Source organism: Labrus mixtus, chromosome 9 (assembly GCF_963584025.1).
Source record: "Labrus mixtus chromosome 9, fLabMix1.1, whole genome shotgun sequence".
NCBI lineage: Eukaryota > Metazoa > Chordata > Actinopteri > Labriformes > Labridae > Labrus > Labrus mixtus.
This window is the reverse complement of record NC_083620.1, coordinates 29,068,841-29,091,340: the sequence shown is the minus strand read 5'-3', so window position 1 is coordinate 29,091,340 and position 22,500 is coordinate 29,068,841. Positions and strand designations below refer to the sequence as shown.

The 22,500-nt window shown below is 43.5% G+C and overlaps 1 protein-coding gene and 1 long non-coding RNA gene across 3 annotated transcripts in view; both read left to right on the top strand.

Moving 5' to 3' along the window:
• LOC132980896 (uncharacterized) overlaps window positions 1-650 on the top strand; it is a 1,104-nt gene extending 454 nt beyond the window's left edge. Inside the window, exon 2 of the long non-coding RNA XR_009674210.1 lies at window positions 536-650. This is a non-coding gene — a long non-coding RNA (uncharacterized LOC132980896). The remainder of the gene's footprint in view (window positions 1-535) is intronic.
• An 11,111-nt stretch (window positions 651-11,761) lies between these two features.
• Window positions 11,762-22,500, top strand: part of dlc (deltaC) — an 11,296-nt gene continuing 557 nt past the window's right edge. The window contains exons 1-10 of one of the 2 annotated variants that reach the window (XM_061047253.1): window positions 11,763-12,063; window positions 12,484-12,726; window positions 13,026-13,086; window positions 13,342-13,599; window positions 14,524-14,715; window positions 15,362-15,531; window positions 15,634-15,850; window positions 19,887-20,631; window positions 20,758-20,872; window positions 21,436-22,500. The exon at window positions 21,436-22,500 is cut by the window's right edge and continues 557 nt beyond it. In XM_061047253.1, the coding sequence (XP_060903236.1) occupies window positions 12,013-12,063; window positions 12,484-12,726; window positions 13,026-13,086; window positions 13,342-13,599; window positions 14,524-14,715; window positions 15,362-15,531; window positions 15,634-15,850; window positions 19,887-20,631; window positions 20,758-20,872; window positions 21,436-21,441 (2,058 nt within the window). In that variant the 5' untranslated portion in view covers window positions 11,763-12,012 and the 3' untranslated portion in view covers window positions 21,442-22,500. The other variant, XM_061047252.1, reaches the window with a different exon arrangement.

Genomic DNA, 22,500 nt, shown 5'->3' with positions numbered 1-22,500 from the left:
AGCGAGTCGTGTTAGAGCGAGTCGTGTTAGAGCGAGTCGTGTTAGAGCGAGTCGTGTTAGAGCGAGTCGTGTTTGAGCGAGTCGTGTTAGAGCGAGTCGTGTTAGAGCGAGTCGTGTTAGAGCGAGTCGTGTTTGAGCGAGTCGTGTTAGAGCGAGTCGTGTTTGAGCGAGTCGTGTTTCAGCGAGTCGTGTTAGAGCGAGTCGTGTTAGAGCGAGTCGTGTTAGAGCGAGTCGTGTTTGAGCGAGTCGTGTTAGAGCGAGTCGTGTTTGAGCGAGTCGTGTTAGAGCGAGTCGTGTTTGAGCGAGTCGTGTTAGAGCGAGTCGTGTTTCAGCGAGTCGTGTTAGAGCGAGTCGTGTTAGAGCGAGTCGTGTTAGAGCGAGTCGTGTTTCAGCGAGTCGTGTTTCAGCGAGTCGTGTTTGAGCGAGTCGTGTTTGAGCGAGTCGTGTTTGAGCGAGTCGTGTTTCAGCGAGTCGTGTTAGAGCGAGTCGTGTTAGAGCGAGTCGTGTTTGAGCGAGTCGTGTTTCAGCGAGTGAGCGATGAAGGTGACGATCGGAGGCTCAGCTGCCGTTCTTCTTCGTGTGTTGCGTGTTGATGGATCATGTTGATGTGAATTCACCGTCAACTTCTTGAATAAAGGAAACCAAACCAACATGCTGTCGTGTGGATTTCATTTGTTTGAACGCTCTGATTGTCCACCATCTTTCAAATTCTGCTTCTTTCTTCCTGGACTTTCTTCTATTTGGTTTTTCATCAACAGGAAAATCGACCTTGTGATTTCCTCTTTCGCCTTCAGCCTTCCTCTCTGTTTTTTTTTACGACCTGTGAAGTTCTCTCTGGTTTTACCGTTAAATCCACTTCTCCTCGTTTCCCCAAACACAACCAGAATCTATTTCTATTTTAATCCTCTTTCACTCAAAACATCTGCGAGATAATGTTCAACGGGAAACTTTAAAAATCTGGAAACGTAAAACTCTTCTTTCTCTGTGAGTCTGTCAGGAAACACAGAATAAGAATTTGTAGATTTGTTTACTTCTCTGGCCTCCGGGCTGCGAGGGAACATGTCCTCCTGTATATGTTGAACCACAACGTGTGGAAAAACAAAAGTTGAAACCCGACCAAACCTCAGGAATCTTTCACTTTTTTGGGGTTTGAAGCGGAGGCCCCGCCGTGCTCTCAACCTGTAAATCTGTTTTCCTTCCCCCCGCTCGGCTGGACTCCTCCGCCTCACAAACAGCGCCCGGCTTTAAAGCCCGACGAGAAGAAGAAAAGGAACAATTATCACCTCTCAATCTCTTTTTCCCCCCCTCTCCTCATCATTAGAAGCAAGGCATTGTGGGAAACGCTTTATCTCACTCCAGCAGCAGCAGGAGGGTTTTCTCTGACGCAGCCCGTCGTAAAGCTCGAGACGCTGCAGAGCAGCTCACGCCATGAAATTAAAAAAAACAGAGCCTTAAACAGCTGATGGGTAAAAGGGAAAAAAATTATTCTGCTTCATGAATCTTACAAATCATTTCTTCATTTTCCCAATATTAAAGTTTTAATGTAGATTTTTACACTAAAATATCTAAATCAATAAAAAATGGACTAAACCTGTTTTATTATGTTGTTGAATACTTCCATGACCTCAAATATTTCCAACAGTTCTCAAAGCCAGAGAAAGTGTTTGTTTTTTTACAGCTATAATGGGTCGTGTCCACCATAAGAGACACAACATGTTTATCGTTGCCGTGGAAACACCAGATGTTACGTCATAGACCGCTGCATAATGAAGCGTGAGCTGCTACTGAAAGCTGCTGTTCTGTCGCTGTTTGTGCTGCTGTGATAAAAACATCATGTGAATTATACTCAGATACATCAGCTCATCTGTAAACATATTCTCTTCCTCAGGTCGGTTTCACCCGGTCGCCATGACTACGGTCAGCTTGGAGTTAATTTTCATAATGGAGAAAGTAGCTGGGAGAATCACTCCCATGATTCCCCGCCAGCCTCGACGTCATCTTTAGTTAATGTTTTGATTGTGAGCCCCCTGGTGGTGGAATTTACAAACTGTGTCTTTAAATTGTTCTATATTTTGATTGGTTGACTTAAATCCAGAGCAGTCAAACAAATATTTTTTAAATTGCCATTAATCTGTGAATTTCAATACTTAATCACAATCAATCATATTTTTTTATCACGTTTGAGATTCCATTATTTTTACATAAAAAAAAAATTGTTTGTTAGGCTTTTATTTTGAATGTTTGTACTGCCTTCAGGTCGGGTTCTTTACTTCCTTTTTGGATACAAACCTGCTTAAACAATAAAAATTAAAATCTGGAACTGTGCAGGTGTGAAAGCACCTTTAAGGAGTCAAGTCTTTAATTTAGATTAACAGTTTAATTCATGTTAAATTCATGTCAAGTGTCAGAATGACCTCAGTAGTCCAGATTGTCGGTAATCATTTGCCGCCCTTCAGGGAAGTGTTGACTTATTAATTAAGTCTCCTTACCGTCATTGACCCTTAAAGAACATTTCATCTGATTTTCAACACCGTGATTTTTCCATGTGAAGTCTATCGTATGACGAACTGATTCTTCTGAGTGTCGAGGACTCGGCTGTGTAATCTCTTCTGGTAGCAGCGCCCTCGTTTGAAGAAGTCCTGGAAGAACTCCAGACCGGTTCAGCCTCCCGTCCTCCTCCTGCTGATGTTTGAACTATCAGACAGACGACGCAGCACGGAGAACAAACTAGAGTTTTAGTAAATCATTAACAAGGAAACATTCTGTGTGTAGATTTACTGGATATGAAGCTGTATTGAGCTGAATGTTCTCATGTGCAATGCATCCTGGGACATGTAGGCGTGAGTGCAAGGACCCTATACAAACTAACTAATTGATATTTTCCATCAAAAGTGATTCAAATATTGTTCACCGGATAGCCTAGCGGTTATGTTGTGCGTCCCATAAACGGATGCTGTGGACCGCGGGTTTGAGCCCAGCCTCGGCCCTTTGCTGCATGTCCCCCCCCCACTCTCTCCCATCCCGCGTTTCCTGTCTCTCCTCAGACGTCCTATTTAATAAAGGACAAAGGCCCAAAAATACCAACAAACAAGTTATTGAACCTCCACAGAAATGCTTAAAAAAAGCAGCATTTTTTATTTCCTGGCTTGAGCTCTATTTGGGTTTCTTTCCCTGAAGTGAACCACTGAGATGCCTCTGTGGTGTTAACGAGGGGAAAATGAAGCTTAGAAAACTCCCGTCAGGGCATCCTGAGCAGATTAAAGTGTGCAAACAGGGAACACTTTCAATCAGAGCGTGCAAGCTCTGCCAGAGTCTTTATTAAAAATATATTACACGTCATAAAAACCCTCCTCACAGTCATAAAGTGAAGCCTGGTAGCTAAACAAAGAAGAGCGTGCTCTCTGAATAGATGCTGATTCATTAACATGTGTGTTTTCATCCCGAGCTGAAGAACAAACACATTAAAGTCTCCTCGCTCTTCTTCTGCTGGTATTTACCCTCAGAGAGGGAGCAGCTCAGGGAGGGGCCCCAGCTGTGCTTCAGGAGCTTTAAGAGGCTTTTAGAGACACATCTGAGCTTAACGCTGCTGTTTGTTTAAGTTTCAGGGTCTTTAAAAATCCTGTTTTCACAGGTTAGATGTTTGAAGTAGCAGACCACAGACTGACTCCCCTCCTCCAGCAAAGACAACTCGATGGAAACAGTGAAAGGTTGATGTGTGACGATGAGGTGAGATCGACTTTTTAAACAATCATGAAAATGTTATTTGAGACGCTGCTTCATCACAAGCACAATCTTACATACAGTATATCAAAAAACATTAAAGGTGAAATATCCTCCTCCTCTTCTTCAGTTTAAATAAGTCTCAGAGCTCCTCAAAACGTGTGTGTGAAGTTTCTTGTTCTAAATCCACTCTGATCCTGTATTTGATCATGTCTATAAACCCCTCTATTTCAGCCCTGCTCAGAACAGGCTGTTTCTGTGTCTGTACCTTTAAATATGTAAATGAGCTGTGTCTGACCACGCCCCCTCTCTGGAAGGGCTTGGGTGTACTCGGTCTTTCTCGCTCCATGTCCTATTGTTTACGGTGAGAAGGCAGACTCAGAGGGCAGAACAAACACCTAGCTGTGGGAGTGTCACCCACCTGGGGGAGGGGCTACTGCCCTTTGTGATGTCATGAAGGGAAAATCTCCAAACGGCCTGTTTGAGCACACATTTTCTGAAAAGTGGAGAAGGTAGAAGACGGAGAGGATGGACTTTTCTCATCATTGGGGGGTTTGAAGACAGACTAGAGACACATGTTAGAGTTAGAGGAACATGGGGAAGATGATTTTAAATATGTCACCTTTAAAGGACGTTTTCCTCTCTACTGTTACTCTGCTAAATGTTGATCATGATAGATTCATTTTGAGTCTTTAGAATATAACAGAGTAAAGTCTGGACCTGCTCTGACTGTAAAGGGTCTGCAGATAACTTCAGTTATGAATCGGCGCTTTACAAACAGTTTTAGAAACCACAAAAACAGACTCACAGTAAAATACTGTAATAAACTAACAGTTTATAAAACGGGGATATGTAATGTAAGAATAATTACCAGCCTATCAAGAAGCTGCTGAACCTTAATGTATTCGACCTGTGTGGGCATGTGCATGACTCTGTTAATGACATCATCTTAAGTGAGAGAAGTGAGGAGACGAGGAACGGTGGGCTCACACCTTCCTACATACATTAAGGAAAACACAAAGTTCTATTTTTTTATGCATTTTATTTATTTAAGAAAAAAGAGAAAGAAAATAAGATACAAAAAAATTTGACATGCATTTCCTATTTTTTTTCCCATTTTTTCCCCACCTCCCCCACCCTCATGCTGCCAATACAAAGTCTATATGTAAGGTAGTAACTGTACAGGGATTGATAATACTATTTAATACATAATACATACAAAACAAAGCACAAAGTAATGATAATAATAAATAAAGAGAAAAAAAAGAAGATAAATTAAAATAGATAAATAAAATGAACACAAATGAACCTTTCACGACGAAAAAGAAGAAAAATATACAGAAAAATATTTAAATATGTAACTGTTGTGGATAATCTCATATAAATTCATTTACCTGAGATCTTATTCATATTGTTTATATATTACTACATTCTAGGATGTTAAAAGTTCTATTTAAAGTAGTGACATTACAGGGGCGCAGGTAGCCTAGTGGTTTGTGCACGTGCCCCATATACGGAAGCTGTAGTCCTTAAAGCGGGTGTCCTGGGTTTGAATCCTACCTGTGGCTCCTTCAGGACTCCATCTGTCCTGTCTCTAACAAACATAAACCTTATATCAAAAATAAACCTTTTAAGAAAAGAGGTAGTGACAGTACAAGAATTTCAAACTAAGACAGGATACTTGTGCAAATCAAACCATATGATACCTGTTTTGTTGCCACGGTGATATAAAAGGAAGTCCCAGGAGTTCAATGCTCGGGTATTTCTTGTTTTTTGTTTTTTTTTACTAAAATTGCAGCTAAACTTCTGCACGCTGTCTAAATTACACAAACATACTGGTTTCATTCAACGTTCCCATCCCAGCTGTGTGCCCTTCCGTGTTCTTGGAGTCCTGGAGGTGTGAACCTGGGAACCCCTGAATCTGTTTGGAGGTTTTTTATGAGTCCCACCATTTGCCGTCCAGCAGCTCAGGATTGTTAGCTGGCAGATGCTAACAGCAGGCTAGCCAGAGCAACAGACTGCAGGGACTGAAAAGTAGCACCTTCAGGGTGAAGCTATTTCTAAAGTTAAACCTCCCGTACACTGATGACATCATTAACTACACACTCTGACTCATCTCAGTTTTACTTATGAAGGCAGAGAGGACGCCATGTATTTGTTTTCAACCTTTAAACTTGTTTCATTCTAAAAAAAAAAAGTGGTTAAATGTTGTTTGAATATAATCTAGCAGCTAATCACCTTTTAGCTCTCCATAAGAGAAGGGGCGGGGCTTAGACCACCGATTACTGACAGCCAGGTAAACAAGAGCTGTTTTTTTTCATAGTTTCCAATGTATCTACCCCCCCCCCCCCCCCCCCCCCCCCCCCCCCCCCCCCCCCCCCCCCTTCACTTTTTTCAAGACCCGTTTGCTTCTCAGCGTTCTGCGCATGTCTGCTCAGGTGTCAGTCTTGACGCCTCGCGCAGCTCCCTGCGTTCACACCTCAGGAGACTTTCCCACGGGTCGTTCTCCCCCTCTCTCTCTCATTAACACCCCCCCCCCCAAACGACCGACCCCCCCCCCCCCCCGTACCTCCTCCTCACGGGCACGCGGCACACGTCGTGAATTGTCTCACCTTGACAAAAGCTCGTGCCGCCTCTTTTCAGACCATTTGGGCACGTGTTGGGGGACAAAAGGTGCTGATGGATGAAGGGGGGGGGGAGTAAAGGCTGGGAGAAAGACCTGAAAGTAACGTGAAAAAACGTAAATAAAAACTACGATCAAATGGTTTAAAGGTGTGTTTGTGTCGTCAAGGAAAGTTTAAAATAAAAAAAATAAAAATAAAAAACAAGTTACTACTAAATAGAGTGTGAGGAATTTGTAATAAAAAAAGAACTTTATTCCAATAAAGTGAAATTAAAGTCTTTAAAACTATGAGGGACAAAAAATGACTAAAGTATAAATAAATGAATAAATAAATGTTGGGAGAAATGCACACAATAATGTATAAATAAATAAATAAATGCATCAATAAATATATAAAGAAATGCTGAAAACAATACATCAATTAATAAATAATAAATACACTTTGTTAATGAAAAAGGCTATTTATATATTTTTTACATGTATTTATTCATTTATTAGTGTATTTCTACAGTTATATATGTATCAATGAATACATTTACACATTCATTGAGTTATTCATTTATTTCTGTATTTTTACATTTACACATGTATTTATTTCTGTGTCCAGGTCGTAAGAGAAAAAGTATTTATGTAAAAGTGTAAATTAAAACTACAATCAAACGAATTGTTTGTATCGTCAAGGAAAGTTTATAATAAAAAATAACCAGTTACCTCTTTACCTCACAGGACAGCTGACCACCTCACAGTGCAATACAAGTGTGCAATATTAACCTTAAAAACAAAAAACTGCAATTATATAACGTGAGAAATATGTGAGCAATAACCTCAGGTGCAATAAGAGACAAGAAAACATGTTTATATTTTCATTTCATTGTACAGTGTTCCCCTTTGTTATTTTTTTGTATTATATCTTTACTTTTAACTTTTTTTGTAGAAGCTGACTCAGAAGAGAAACAAGAATTCCAATGTACCTGTCCTGTACCTGAGCACATGGAAATAAACATCTATTCTATTCTAAAAACAACTTACTACTAAATAGAGTGTGAGGAATTTGTAATAAAAAAAGAAAATAACTTTATTCCTATAAAGTGAAATTAAAGTCTTTAAACCAGCAGAGGGCACGCGGTTTGACGCTGACGTGCGCGTGACTGACCGTAGTGACAGCCCCCTTTGTGACGACCTGAGAGGAGGGGAGGGGAGGGGGGGGGGGGGCTGTGGATCAATAAGCAGATGGCGCGCGATCGAATATGTGCATATTGTTGGCTGATGGACATGCTGCTTCCTGGGGAGCTCGTGGTGATGTGCACGCGTCCCCCCCGAGCTCTCCAGGGAGCGGACGCTGCACGTGCTGAGCAGGTATAGATTCTTCTTCTTCTTTTTAATCTGTGTGTCTGTGATGGAGGGGCGCGTGCGTCGCATTAATGATCATCATTAATATGAATCAGTGAGAAACAGAAAACAGAGACACACAGATGTTCTGTATATTTATGAGCTTCCAAATCAGCTGAAAAACTACAAACATGGAGGATCTGAAGTCTCTAAAATAAACTGATTAAACACACAACAACATGTGTGCACTTTTTCTGCACTTTATTATTAAATGATTTACTACTGAAGCGGATTAAGGGCAGACATGAGCAGTAGATAATGATTTCCCCAATCATGCATCTCCCGGATAAAGTCGAACTGATGAGAAGAAGATGGAGAGAAGAAGTCAAAACATCGAGAATGAACTTCAGTTTCATGACTATCAACTCTTTTTCCTCATAGTGCATAAAGACAAAACTATGTTTTTCCACTTCTCATAATTGATTTCTCATGCCTGCCCATGGATCATCTTCTGTATTCACTTTAATCTAACTTTTATTTTTAGTGATTATTCTCTGAAATGTATCAAGTCAGACTTTAATCTTACAGCTCTGACTTTTTCAATTCCTGATTTTATTATTTTGTTTATTTAAAGTTGTTGTTGTGTTGAAAGAGTTGTGATGTTATCTTAATGTAGGTGTGTGTGTGTGTGTGTGTGTGTGCGTGTGTGTGTGTGTGTGTGTGTGTGTGTGTGTGTGTGTGTGTGTGTGTGTATCACTCTCTCCTCTCCATATGACGCAAACACGTGGCCTGTTGTTGTTGTTGTTGTTGTGTTTGTAGTTCATGAAGATAAACCTTCATTCATTGTTTATAGCGCGCGTGCGGGCTTATATCATATTATTCGTCTATGAGCTGCTTTTGTCTCGAGCCTTCAGAGGAGACACACACACACACACACACACACACACACACACACAGGAGGGGTATAAACACGGTGACAATAGGAGGCTTGTTGTATGTGTGTTAGAAGCGTGCCTCGTGCCGGTGGGTGGGGGGGTTAAAGTCAGGGCCAGCGGAGGCACGCGCTGCCCTCATTAGAATGACAATAGAGGGCGAGGTGGGTCGCGAGCGTCGGAATAAAAAGCAACAGTTCGTCAGCGAGGTACTCCCCCCCCCCCCCCCCCCACACACACACACACACACACCACCTGGCTTACCTCTCCCCATGTCTCACCTGTTGAGGCACGCTTTAAATGGAACAATGCTAAAAACTACAAAAACTACAAATATGAGAGTAATGGAGTGTGACGTCATCATTTGCGAACACTTCAGGAGTAACAAATGAAGGAACAGAAATCTGAGATCTAAATTAAATTAAAGGGCCTGTGCGTATAATCTGTAGTCGAGTAAATTCCCCTCCGTGTTGACTAAAGGTGAAGGAGTGTGAGCCCCCCCCCCCCTGCCCCCCTCCTCAGTAACTTTATCACTGCAGTCACACTGAACAGAGCGTTTGATAATTATCTTTTTTCAATGAAATGAGTTTCATGTTAATGACAGAGAGAGAGTGAGAGGCTACACAGCCTGAAGGGGGGCTATTATCATACAGCTGGGACCCCCCAACACACACACACACACACACACACACACACACACACACACACACACACACACACACAGGCGTCCTTAAAAATGTATCTGAAGTCTCCAGATTAAAGTCCTCCTCTCTGCCTCTCTCTCTTTAAAATGATTATGTATTCCCGTTGAGGCGTTAACACACCTCTCCTCTATGTGTGTGTGTGTGTGTGTGTGTGTGTGTGTGTGTGTGCGAGAGAGAGAGAGAGAGAGAGCCTTCAAACCCCCCACTTCAGCACACATGACTTGGTACATGCATACATACATAATGATGTCATTATGTATATTGTCCCACAGCTTGGTTTTGGTGGATAATCCAGAGTTTAATGTTTGTTGAGGAACATGATCAAAGTGAACAGGACTTCATGTTAGTGTGTGACAACATTTCAGAGAGGATCTATAGAGATAGAACATTTTCTTACAGAGTGAGAGCTGTAACATCGTTCTCTTCAAAGACAGCAGACGACACAGACTATAACATGATTCAAATGTTACAGAATATTGGAGATGTTGGTCAGACATGCAAACACACAGACGGATCATAGGGCCGCTCCAGTGGTGTAGTTCAGGTATACAGAGTAGACCCTCTTCTTTTCAAGTCTCCTCTGTTTCACATCGCTGTTGATTTTCAGTATTCTGCAGTGTGCTGAAGGGATGAGCCGCCCTGCTCTGTCTCTGATTGGTTAGTGCTCGCTGACTAAATATGCAAAGAGTTTTCTTACATGTCACGGAGGCTGCTGGTCCTCTGCTGGACGGGACACTTCATGAAGAGTATACACCCTTCTTCAAGAACCACTACACCACCGGGCTGCTTGGTGCGTGTGCCCCCCAGGTACAGAGGTTTTAGTCCTCCAGGCGGGCGACTCAGGTTCAGGTCCATCCTGGCTTCTCTCCCCCTCTCTCTCTCTCTCTCTCACTTTCTCTCTCTCTCTGTCTCTCTCTCTCTCTCTCTCTCTCTCTCACTTTCTCTCTCTCTCTGTCTCTCTCTCTCCCCCTCTCTCTCTCTCTCTCTCTCTCTCTCTCTCTCACTTTCTCTCTCTCTCTGTCTCTCTCTCTCTCTCTCTCTCTCTCTCACTCAGAGTTCTGGCTATTTTCTTTAAAAAAAAAAAATGAATTGCCTGATCAAGTCAACAGTAGAGCAGCAACTCCTGTCTTCTGAAAGGTATATTTTTGTTTGTTTTAACCAGTTTGGTCCCATTGAGATTAAAAACCTCTTGACCTGTCCGAGACAGAGCAGCAGCAAAAACACAGAGTCACAGACGGAGACACAAAGAGAGACACAAAGTACAAAACACTTTGCATTAAAATAAAACCATCTATGAGTCAAATCGGGGAGATCAAGCAGTCGAGCTAAAAACATAACAACCTGAGCTTTTATCAACTTTTATCAAAGTCAAAATTCTCAGAATGGCACATCAACATTAGCCTGTTTGTCATCTGGAGCCCAAACTGAGGACAACTAGGTTTAAAAATCCCTGATTGACCTTAAACACAGGGCAGCATCCTCCATTCATGTTCTGTTTGTGTTCTTCTGAGTCCTGACAGTTAATAACCCCGTCTTCACTTCATGAGTAGCCTTATAAACTCGGGTGCCCCCCCCCCCTCCCCTCCTACAGTAGTCAGTGTTGATGAGTGTGTGTTAGTGTGTGTGAACGGCAGTAAAAGGAGCGTTTGGTCGCTCGCACTGCTGCTGTCGCCTGACAGTTTGTTCTATTGCCCCGCTGTAATTGCCCCCTCGGTGGTGAAAGCGAATCAAAGCGGGGGCGCCCCTATTACACCCCCTCTTCTTCCCCCCCCCCCCCCCTGCACAGAAGACTCCTTGGCACTCCACACTGCAAGAAATGTCCCCCTCCTAACCTCTCACTCCTGCTGGATTTACAGTAAACACATTTTACGCATTCCAGGATGAAACAAACATCTCGAGGATCAAAACGTGCAACAGAAACATTTCTTTATAACTTTTTATCTGCTGTTATTTAATTAATTTCATTTAATTGTTGTTAAATTAAATGCTACGTGGTAACAGAAGTCTTTTATGTGCAGACTGTGTTCATGTTTGTGCAGGTCGCTGCAAACAGAAACCGAAAAGCGCCTGCCAAAGAAATAAACAAACAAAACATTTGCAATAAATCAAAAATACTTTTGTCTCGCTGACAGCTCTGACGGGAATCTGCTGCACACACAGATTAGAAAAAATCTGAGCAGTCACTTCTGTCCTCGGGGGATGTCACTCCTGTCTGACTGGAAATTGAAACCCGTTTGACTTCTTCTGTGACTCGAAGAAAAAAAGTTTTTGCTCAAAATAATCCCAGCGCGTGCCGTGTCCCAGGAGCGGGGGGGGGGGGGGCTCTTCTGCAGGTGGACATTTTTTGCAGCGTCCCACACCCCCTCCTCTTCCTCCTCCTCCTCCTGCTCGTCCTCTGGCACACTCCTACCCCGCCCCTCTGCACCTCTTCGGGTATAAAGCTGCGGTAGTAACGCAGCTGCTACAGTCCAGAGTTCAGCAGCAGAGCGGATCTTACCCTCGGTCTTTCCTTTTTCTCTTCACAGACCGCCGAAACACAAACACGCAACACTGACTGCTCCTCTGACTTGTAAACCTGATTGCATTAATCTCTGGAGAGTTTCGACTTCGTTTTATTTCTCCAACGTCTTGTTTCCCCCTTGGACCTGTTTTGGATTTTACGCACTTATTTACCTTTCTTCGGACCTCCGGTGCTTTCACCGTCATGGCTCGGTTGCTACTATCGTGTCTCCTGCTGTTTGTCTCGACGCAGACGGTGAGTCCCACAGACAGCACTCTGCAGCTCATTTCCACCCTAAATGTCCACTCTGCTTTGGAGGAGGTTTGGAGACGTGCGCCTTTACGCACAGCGCGCGTAACTCTTTGTTAAAGTTTTAACTTTTTGCAGAAACGAAAGAACTATTTTTTTTATATATATTTCTAAATAGCTTACTGTTAATTTATGCTTCACAAAGAGTCAGAATATAACGATGTCATCAGTTCCTGCAGAAATAAATGAGGAGTTGTAAAATGTAAAATGTTCTCCAGCGTGTGCAGCAGTGATCATGTTGTGTCTGGCATGTTTTTATTTACCTTTGTGCATTTTTTTCCAAATCATTCTGTCTCATAAAATGTAATATTTAATTTCTGTGATAAATATATTAAAACCCTCCTCTCTGCTTCCCCCCCTCCTCAGATCCTCTCCTCCGGGGTCTTCGAGCTGAAGATCGACTCCTTCACCAGCTCCCGCGGCGTCTGTCGTCACCAGTCCCGGGACTGCCAGATTTTTTTCCGCGTGTGCCTCAAGCACTCGCAGGACGTCATCAACCCGGAACCCCGGTGCACGTACGGCACCGCGCTCACTGAGATCTTCGGCGCCGACTCCAACTCCATCTCCGAGAGCGCGCCCATCAGGGTGCCTTTTGAATTCAAGTGGCCGGTAGGTGACGAAAATCACACGATGTCTCAACAAAAAGAAGCAGAATTTAAACACCTCTGACCCTCTAGTTATGTTAATGAATCTACTTAAACATGCATCCATTTAATTCAGAAGACACGCCAACATTTCATGGCCTAAAAAATCTTTCCTGTATGTTAGGGAGTTCTTTTACTTTCAAACCGCAGATAATATTTTCACCTGGAGGAAAATGAACTCACCTGCATGATTTGTATGTGCAACCTTTCTTTAACTATCTGACAGATGAGGTGACTTAACGATCCTCTCTTAACTCTTTTTAGGGGACTTTCTCTCTGATTATCGAGGCCTGGAACGCGGAGTCTTCAGGACTTGGGTCAACAGGTCAGTACAGCTGCTGCTGCGCTTCCACCACTTCACCGCCAGACGGCGACAGACAGTCTGCTTCCTAACCAACCACAAACACACAGTGTGGAGCAGATGATAGCTTACATCTATAACACAGACTCACACTATCAAGTTTATTAAAGTCATTTAAAAACATTAGAAAAACCTTTTACATTATTCAACACCTCAAGAACAAGTCCTAAAATATCCAGCAAACAGTATCCTCACCATCACTTTCCCTCCTCCATCCAGAGAACCAGAACAACCTCATCAGCCGACTGGCGACCCGCCGCAGCATCACCGCCGGGGAGGAGTGGTCCCAGGACATCGACTCCGGGAACCAGAGCGAGCTGCGTTACTCCTACCACGTGGTCTGCAACGAGTTCTACCACGGCGAGTCCTGCTCCGCCTACTGCCGTCCTCGCAATGACACCTTTGGACACTACACCTGCGATGAAGATGGGAACCGGCGCTGCCAGGAGGGCTGGAGCGGCGAGTACTGCTCGGACCGTAAGTGTTTAAAGCTGATGAGTTTAGACTTGATTGATTCTGTGGGTTTAGTTTCTGGTCTCGTAGGGGCTCAACTTGTGTCTGCACTGTTTTGCAGAGAGGTAATTTGGACTTAAAAATGCATCATGATGCGTTTACATTCCTGATCTTTAAGGTCAGACAGCAGGAAGTTGTGATATATATATATAAGTTAGCGTTCCCTCAAAGCGTCAGGCTCTAAAATCATTTTAACAGTAGTTGGACCCCTCCTCCTCCCCCCTGTTCTCCCTCCATTTTTATCCTAACGTTTCTTCAGATTGGGAGGGAGGAGGTGGTGGTGGGTAAGGGGTGAATAATAGGACCCTTGGCGCTTCATTTTTTTTGTCCAGTAACCTTGAAATTGTTAAGTCAAGCAGTTGTCAACGCCATCGCCCGGCTCCAGTGGCTGTGGAGGACAAAAAAAAAAAAGATCTTAGAGAGCTTCTGTCGTTTCCAGTGTGTGTGTGTGTGTGTGTGTGTGTGTGTGTGTGTGTGTGTGTTGGCTCTGAGGTCTGCTCCTTTTGTTTTGAGCTCAACAATGGGCCCCCAGAGTCGGCCCCCAGAGTCGGCCCCCGGCCCGCCCGCTTTAACAGGGACACGCGCTGGAGCTTAATGTGCGCTGCCTTGCGTGAAAAGAGACGGCATGTGTTGCTTTTGTTGTGGGAGCCAGCTGCTTCATCGAGTACTTAACAAGCACTTGTAGGGGAGTCGTGTGTGTGTGTGTGTGTGTGTGTGTGTGTGTGTGTGTGTGTGTGTGTGTGTGTGTGTGTGAGGCCCTGAGAGGGGAGGACAGTTGTTTTTTTGATTTGAACCAAGAACATGAGACGCACACTCATAGTAATATTCCCTCCTTCTTTCCTCCCCCTTTCTCCCTTTCCCTCTCTTCCTTTGGCTCCCTCCCATCAGCCATCTGTACAGCAGGGTGCAGCGCCGAGCACGGCTACTGCGAGTCTCCCGGGGAGTGTGTGTGCCGGCAGGGCTGGCAGGGCGAGCGCTGCGACGAGTGCGCCCGACACCCGGGCTGCCTGCACGGGACCTGCCAGCAGCCCTGGCAGTGCCACTGCAAGGAGGGCTGGGGGGGCCTGTACTGCGACCAAGGTGGGTGCACCCTCCAAAAACAGAAGCTCTGTGGTTTATTAACTGGTACACCGTTAACTCTGCGAGCTTTTTTTGAAGTTCTCTTCCAATTCTAGAACAAAAAAAAAGAAATTCTTTAGAGTCTCCAGATGCTGCGCGTTAAGTTTTATATGTCAAGTGTTATTATGGATCATTAAAAAAATCTATTTGAGCGTTACCGACTGAAAAAGTCGTTGTCAGTTCTGTTATTGCATGATCATGACTTCAGCGACTTGGAAGAGAATCTGAAAGGCCACAAAAAAGCCTTGTTAGAAGTTTTAAAACAAATAGATTTTTCAAGAGTTACAACCCAACGATTATTGAAACAATAACCAAAATGGCTGAAGATGCGTCTTCAATAAAGAACTTGTTATTGAGGCCTAATTAGATCATACCTCTGCTTCAGCCATCCACCTTTTCCACATCTTTGCCATCAGGGAAATGAGCTACATGATAGTGTTTTCTCTGGTAATGCACACCTATGAATTTGAGCTGCACCGGTCCTGAATAAACACTTCAGGTGGAGAGTTGTATGTTTTACTGTAAACTATTCAGCTATGAGCTGTTCTTATTTTTATGAGGTTCATCGACCTAACCTCGCTGTCACTCTCGTCCTTTTCTACTCTAGACCTGAACTACTGCACCAACCACAAGCCGTGTCAGAATGATGCTTCTTGCACCAACACCGGACAGGGCAGCTACACCTGCACCTGCCGGCCGGGGTTCACGGGCAAAAACTGTGAGATCGAGACCAACGAGTGTGACAGCAATCCCTGCAAGAACGGAGGCAGCTGCAAAGTAAGCAAATACTCTGCATCTGATGAACCTGACGCTTGTCGTAATCATTCAAATTTTTGCTAAAGAAGCTAACCTTGTTTTGTCCTCCCGTCTTTCCTCCAGGATTTGATCAGCGATTACTCGTGTGCGTGCCCTCAGGGCTTTTACGGGAAGAACTGCGAGATCAGCGCCATGACATGTGCCGATGAGCCTTGTTTTAACAGAGGAACCTGCATGGAAAACGTCGCTGGCGGATATAGCTGCCTCTGCCCGACCGGATACACAGGATCCAACTGCGAGAAGAGGATGGACAGATGCAGCAGCAACCCCTGCGCTAACGGTATGAAACATGTTCCCCACCGCTTTGATTTTTGAGTTACATTTTACAGCTTTGTACTTCTGCTGTCTGGTTAAAGTTTTCAACATCAGCTTGTGCAAGGACAGCCTCACAATATATTACGAGACAAGTTATGAATCCAGATAATTATAAGTTCATTCCAGCCGGCACTCAATTAAGCCTTATCAGCAACAGAAAAAACACGAGGGCAACTATAAGTTGATAAAACAAATCATAAAGTTAGGTGTTCCTGTTGCCATGTAAATCAAACATTGCAGAGCTGCAGATCTGATGGTGATGGTACGAGTTTATCTGTTTCACAAATGTCCTTGCTCAGACGGAAATAGAAAAGTTTGTCACTGAGACCAGCCGGTGCATGCATTTGCTTCTGTTTCTTTTGGACTGATCCTGTGCTTCCTAAATCAATCTGATGGTGCAAACTGACAGAAAAATAATATAAACTTTACCACTCTGCATCTGAGGAATGTGATTTCAACAAACTCTCAGACCTTTTTTTTGGGACAGTCCTGTCAGAACCCGCCTGCTCGGTTACATTTTTACTGAACCTCAGCCAAGTCTCTGATTTGTGATAAGAAAACAACGAGCTGTGAAGCTGAATGGAGACAGCTGTTACAGCTCGGTGATTATCACGTCTTTCTGATAGTTCAGACTGGCAGGCAGCCTGAGTTCAACTACTCCATGTTATCAGTTTCTTTGGTTCCCAGTGAAGCAGCTTGGGGTGATCATGCACTTTAAACAATCTTTGCTGCAGGCAGTTGTTGACATGCACGTACTGTCAGAGGATGAGACATCAACATGTTTGAATTGTGCTTGAGGCTATATGTTTCATTTCATAGATGAAGATTAACAGCAGGCATTAACTGCAGGTTAAACAACAATCTTGAAAAGCCACTCTCCTGGCACACCTGTAGTGTTTGTCTAGTTATAAGAAGTGCTTATACATTACAGATGACTTTTGTAAGTATAGGATATTACATCTCCCACCAGCAGCAAAAATACAACAAGCTGGCCCAGCGTCGCACTGATAGGACAATCGATAGAGCGTCAAATGTTGGCTGAAAGTTAGATCATGGTTGACTGTGGGTTATTTAATCATTAATCCTCTCTGAGTTTGGTTGAACTAGAACTTACAGCCGTATCGTGCAGCTTAAGAAAAGGTTAAAAGTCAGAGATGTAAGGTAAAGGTGCAGCATTAGTTCAGCCTTCTGCAGAAAATGTTGATGTTTGGATCACAGACTTGTCATGGTGTTGAAAGCCTGCATGGCATCTATTCTTGTTAATCTGTTCGATCTGCACTCTCACTGACTGGATCGCCTGCTGCAGGCTGTTCTGAGGTATTCAGGTGTTGATGCATCATTTGTTCACAGTCCGCCAAGCATAGCAGCAATGCACCAACTCTGCTTTCTTCACACCGTCCTGTTGTAAAGAGATGCTGGGAGCTTAGTTTATCAGTTATTACAGTATTGTTTATTGACAACCAATTACAAACTATTTACAAGAAGGACATGGTATAGGCAGACTAATAATGGTTTAAAAACTTATTTCTACCCATTAACATTACACCAGTTTAAAGAGTAGTGGCCTGAGACATGAGCCCTGTGGAACACCGTAGTTAATATTGCAAAGGCAGTTCCACAGGCTGATCTTACTGAATGTTAAATCTAAATTATCTGAGTGGAAGAATCTGCAATTTCCCCCATAAAACTCTCCAACACTGGTGGTGCACCGGCCAACCAAAATCCTTCAGTCAGCTCAGATTGGTTAAGTTCTCTGAGGACTCAATCTACAGAGCCTTACCTTTGATCGTAGCATGATGAGAGTCTCAGCTTTATCCTGTAGTAGTTGTTTTCTTAACCTTGAAACAATAATATTTTGGAGGGAGCAGTTCAGATAAATGCAATAATAGCACATGAGTTTACTGGACGAGTATGAAGTGTGAATATCCTGGCGTGTTCCTGGAAATCATTAAGTTGTCTTTTGTTTTATTTTCACTGTGTCGACACATTTTTCTGCTGCAGAATTGGCAGGAAGGATTCTTGTTTTTTCCACTTGTGCATACATTGTCCAGCTTGGTGAAAACAGCTGTGACCTGGAGCTGCTGCTGATGCTAAAGATTATGAGAAGGTTACAGAAAAAGCAGTTTCTCTTGTTGGAAATGAGCGTCGCTCAAACAAAACACAGCTTTTTTCTCTGACGACTAGAATCCTTAAGATTAAGTTATAAATGATCAAGAGCTAAAACATTAACAGCACAAACAGTGGGGAAGTCGACATCTGGAAATGCGTTAATGTACTGCAGACATCTGGAGGATGCGAGAAGATAAAAGTTAATTAATCACAGATCAAATTCTTTTTGTATTTCAGCGTTTACACTTGTTTAAGGGATATTTAGATTTGAGGTGACTCTTACTGGCAGGAATTTTTTTTACCTTTAATTGACATCCAGAGTGATTTGATTACTCGTGAAGAGAGGGACTCAGGATGTTTGGGTGTGAAGCCTTGATTTATGCAATGTTTGTGTGTGTGCTTGTGTGTGTCAGAGGGCAGATAGGCTCCTCGATAGCAAGCAGGAGCCTCTCAACATGTCTTATCACCTTCAGTCTGGCAGCACAAATATTTCACTCATTGTTGGCGTTGTAAACAAGTTTGTTTTTAGCAGAAGCTGTGGAGACGCTCAGACCTCTCGCTCTCTCTCTCTCTCTCTCTCTCTCTCTCTTCCCGGCATGTCTGGCAGAGATCCAGAGCAGGCGGCGTTTTCTCAGGCTGATAAAGCTGTCAGCGTGGGTCGTAGCTGTTTAAATCTAAAGGCTCATTTCTCCCTGGACATGACTGGTCTTCTCTGTGTGCCAGAAGAATGTTTAACAAGAGGATATAGCCCATTAACGTTTCTGTACACAAAGTTTTTGCACGTTCAAGTCATTGCATTCTGGTTTCATCACTTCCGAAACATTTTGCTCCCGATTGCAATTTTACAGTTGACTGTCAGTTATTGTTAACCTGCTGAGTCGAGTCGTCTCGGATGGCCCCCGGTCCAGCCTCCGGTCCTCCCTCAGGTCCTCATTAGCGTGTAGAAACCCCTTCCTGCTTATCCTCTATCAGCAGTCATTCCTGCCTCTCAGTGAGCCTGACCGATTAAAAAAAAAAAATACCCTCATAGCGTCTGAGTGGGTGGTTGTTGCTCTGCTCTGTTTGCAGTGTTGCAACACAGCAGTTGCAAAGGACGGCCAAATATGGAGCTGATTCCGCAGTCTGTTTGTAGCGTGTTTAGGTCTGTGTATCGCCAAAAAATCTGCTCACCAGGCTCCGTTTGTCTTCTGTCAGTACATCTGCCGACCAGAAAGTGTTGATTTACAGAGCTCAAATCGATGCCAAAACACGTGGAAATTAATAATTTTGACAAAATAATCACAGTAACAAGTAAGACAGATTTGCACAGATCTCGTCACTCTTCTTCTGTCAGATGAAAATATCTCCTCAAGGGGTTTTCTAATTAAACACGCATTTCTCTCCTGATTAGTGCAATCTGTCATGCATGCTTCGCCCTCCCTTATGTCCTGATGTAGTCTTCTAAAGTCTTCATCTTGTCTCTGGAGACTCCTTAGGATTAAAAGATTTGATGATTGTGCGATTTCTTATGCAATCTAAGACCAACCCACCTTCTGGGAACATTACAAATATGTCTCCTTATGTTTAAAGCAGCAATAAGCTTAACTTTGTCTGCAGCTGATCACAATACAAATAAGTTTTAACAGTAATGTTGAATGTTTTTGACTCTCTGACTGACTATTTAGTCTGTTCAGGCCTGCAAAGACACTCTGGTGTCCCCCAAGGCTACGGTCTTGGTCCTCTCCCTTTTTCTTAATATCGCATTTTCAGTTTAGGTATTTTAATCTTGCATGACTTAAATTTAAGTACAAAACAAACAACAACAAAAATGAGTATTTTGTGATTGATGTTTCTTCATCCAGTTGTATTCTGGCGTTCAGGTGTTAAATTTATTTTTCTCTTTCTCCCTGTAGGCGCTCAGTGTCTGGACCTCGGGAAGCGCGTGATGTGCCGCTGTCGACCCGGCTTCACTGGTGCTCGCTGCGAGATCAACATCGACGACTGCGCAAGCAACCCCTGCCACAACGCTGGCACCTGCATCGATGGCATCAACGACTACACCTGCTCATGCACACTGGGCTTCACCAGTAAGGACTGCACTGTGCGCACCAGCCCCTGCAACCACTTCCCCTGCGAGAACGGAGGCACTTGCTTCACACACTTCACCGGCCCCGTGTGCCAGTGTCCAACGGGCTTCATGGGCGCTCGCTGCGAGTACTCCAACCACTTTGTGACCAAAGCGACTACAAAACCGCCTGTGAATGCTGATTCCTCTCCAGCACTGATCGCTGCCGTCGCTCTGGGCCTGGTGACTCTGAGTCTCCTGGTGTGCGCGGCGGTCCACATTCTCCGCCAGCTCCGTCGGGGCAGAGCACTGACCCTGTCCACATTGGTGAAAAACGACCTGGAGACGGTTAACAACCGCAACGCAGTGATCGGCGGCGGCGGTCCCAACAATGGGAGCCTACCAGGAGCCCCACTAGGCAGCCTGAGAGAGAAGGAGGCCTTCCTCATCCCTGGGGGACATCTGAAAGTGTCCAATAAGGACGCAGCTCTGGTGGAGAAGGGTGACGAAAACATGGCCATGTTCAAAAACAAAATGGCAGACTGTAACCTGGCGAAGGAGGAGCAGCGCTTGGCGAGGAACAAGTTAGACCTGTAAGTACCCGATGATGATTTTAAATGTTTTCACAATACCAACTTTTTGAGTGTTATCTGATCGCTCAAGCGTTCACACTCTCACAAAGCCTGTGCTAACCGCGCGTCTCTCTCTCTCTCCAACAGTAAGAAGTGTGACTCGTCCATCATCACACCTGCCCTCAGCTTTGTCAAGGACAGTTTATATCACCCGGTGTTCATCATCCCAGAGCAGATGGAGCAGTGTGTGTTTGCTACTGAGGTAAGCACTCGTCTACCAGCACTACTACACATCCACCACACACCAAACTCTATATATTCTGTATTTGATCAACAACAATGAGATAAATCCAAGCTCTTCACGTGATTGGAAAATTATTCTTTGTCTAAAACTTTAGGAAAACGGCCACCTTGTGTTTGTGGAGTCGTAGAATTTGGGCTTTTTGAAATCCTTAATTATCAATTCAAACGTTATTTAAAGAGAATAAGTGAAACAGCAGAGATTAGCACCAGATATTTTGATTGAAATAAAACAGATATTTTGAGCCAAAGTATATTTAAGGTAGATGCTAAGTTGTAGTTTTGGGTACAAACTCAAAATCGTCTGTTTGTTTGAAGGGATTTAAAGAACACCTTCATTGAGACTAACATAACAAATGGTTTCACTTTGAATGGATGAAATTACTGATGCGTTAATCTCTACATTTTTGTAAAAGTCTAACATTTTAGAAAAATCTGTTTTATGTGTTATAAACATCAATGTTGCCTCGAAAAATCATCCCGTATGCCGATGACTTACCGCTGTTTTCTTTGTCTTCCTCTCAGGTATAACCACCAGCGAGGGAACTTTTCTGCTGAAGGCCTGAAAACTTTTCTGTCCAGCACAAAGAGGATCTAATCTCCACACATTATCTTATTTAATATTTATAACTGCTGCTCAGTGGACAGAAAGTGAAAAAAAAAAAGACTTGATTTTATTTGTATCCTCTTCTGCTTCGATAATGACAACGTTTGGATGACAATGAGTTTGACAATAGAAAGAGCAGCGCAGGAGGTGTGAAACGAGGAAAGACTGAATGTCCGGCATCATTTGCACTATTTATCTTTTTTTTATTTTTTTTTTTATTTTATGCTCTAAATCTTAATATAATTGACTTTTTGTATGTATCTGGATTTCCTTTGGATCAAACGTGAACAAGCGGACGTACATAATCGGAACTGTCCACCAATCAGAAACACTGGTGCCTTTTAGAAAAAGCTCCCCAATCACTATGGCAACTGTTTCCTGTGAAAGTTTCCCATCCAATCACCTCCCGGGAGAACTTGTTCACGGGAACGGGAGACAGAACTCTTTTACTTTAAGGCGAAATGAAACTGAAAAATGGCAGAATGAGCGGTGTGTGAATGACCTCCTGTCATCACTCCGTTTATTGTCTTCCTGATTTTGTCTTGGGAGGTGAGGCATCACATTGTGGCCTGGAAGAAGAAGAAGAAGAACATCAGCAGCTTTACAATCACATCCAGTCCTACAAACTCTCAAGTGCCTCTTTCTCAACTGGACGTAGACCCAGGACTGGACAGGATGAGCAAGATTTTGTTTGTCCTGGAAGCCAGTGATGTTTTTTATATGCATCTTTGTTTCCACTCCAATCCACTGGAATCAGCACCTTTTTGAATGGTGATGTGTTTTTTAGATTCATCATATGAACTGATCCAGTCCTGGTCCCGGTCTGAAGAGGTTTCAGGTGAATCAGGAAGAGTTAGAACCTCTACGACCAATCAGCTGTGTTGACCTCGTGAACAGAGAACATTACAGACTAATTTAAGATCGACTTTCTAGGCTGGTTGAATCTAAAGTCGAGCTGGTTACATCCAACAAATTCTCAGTTT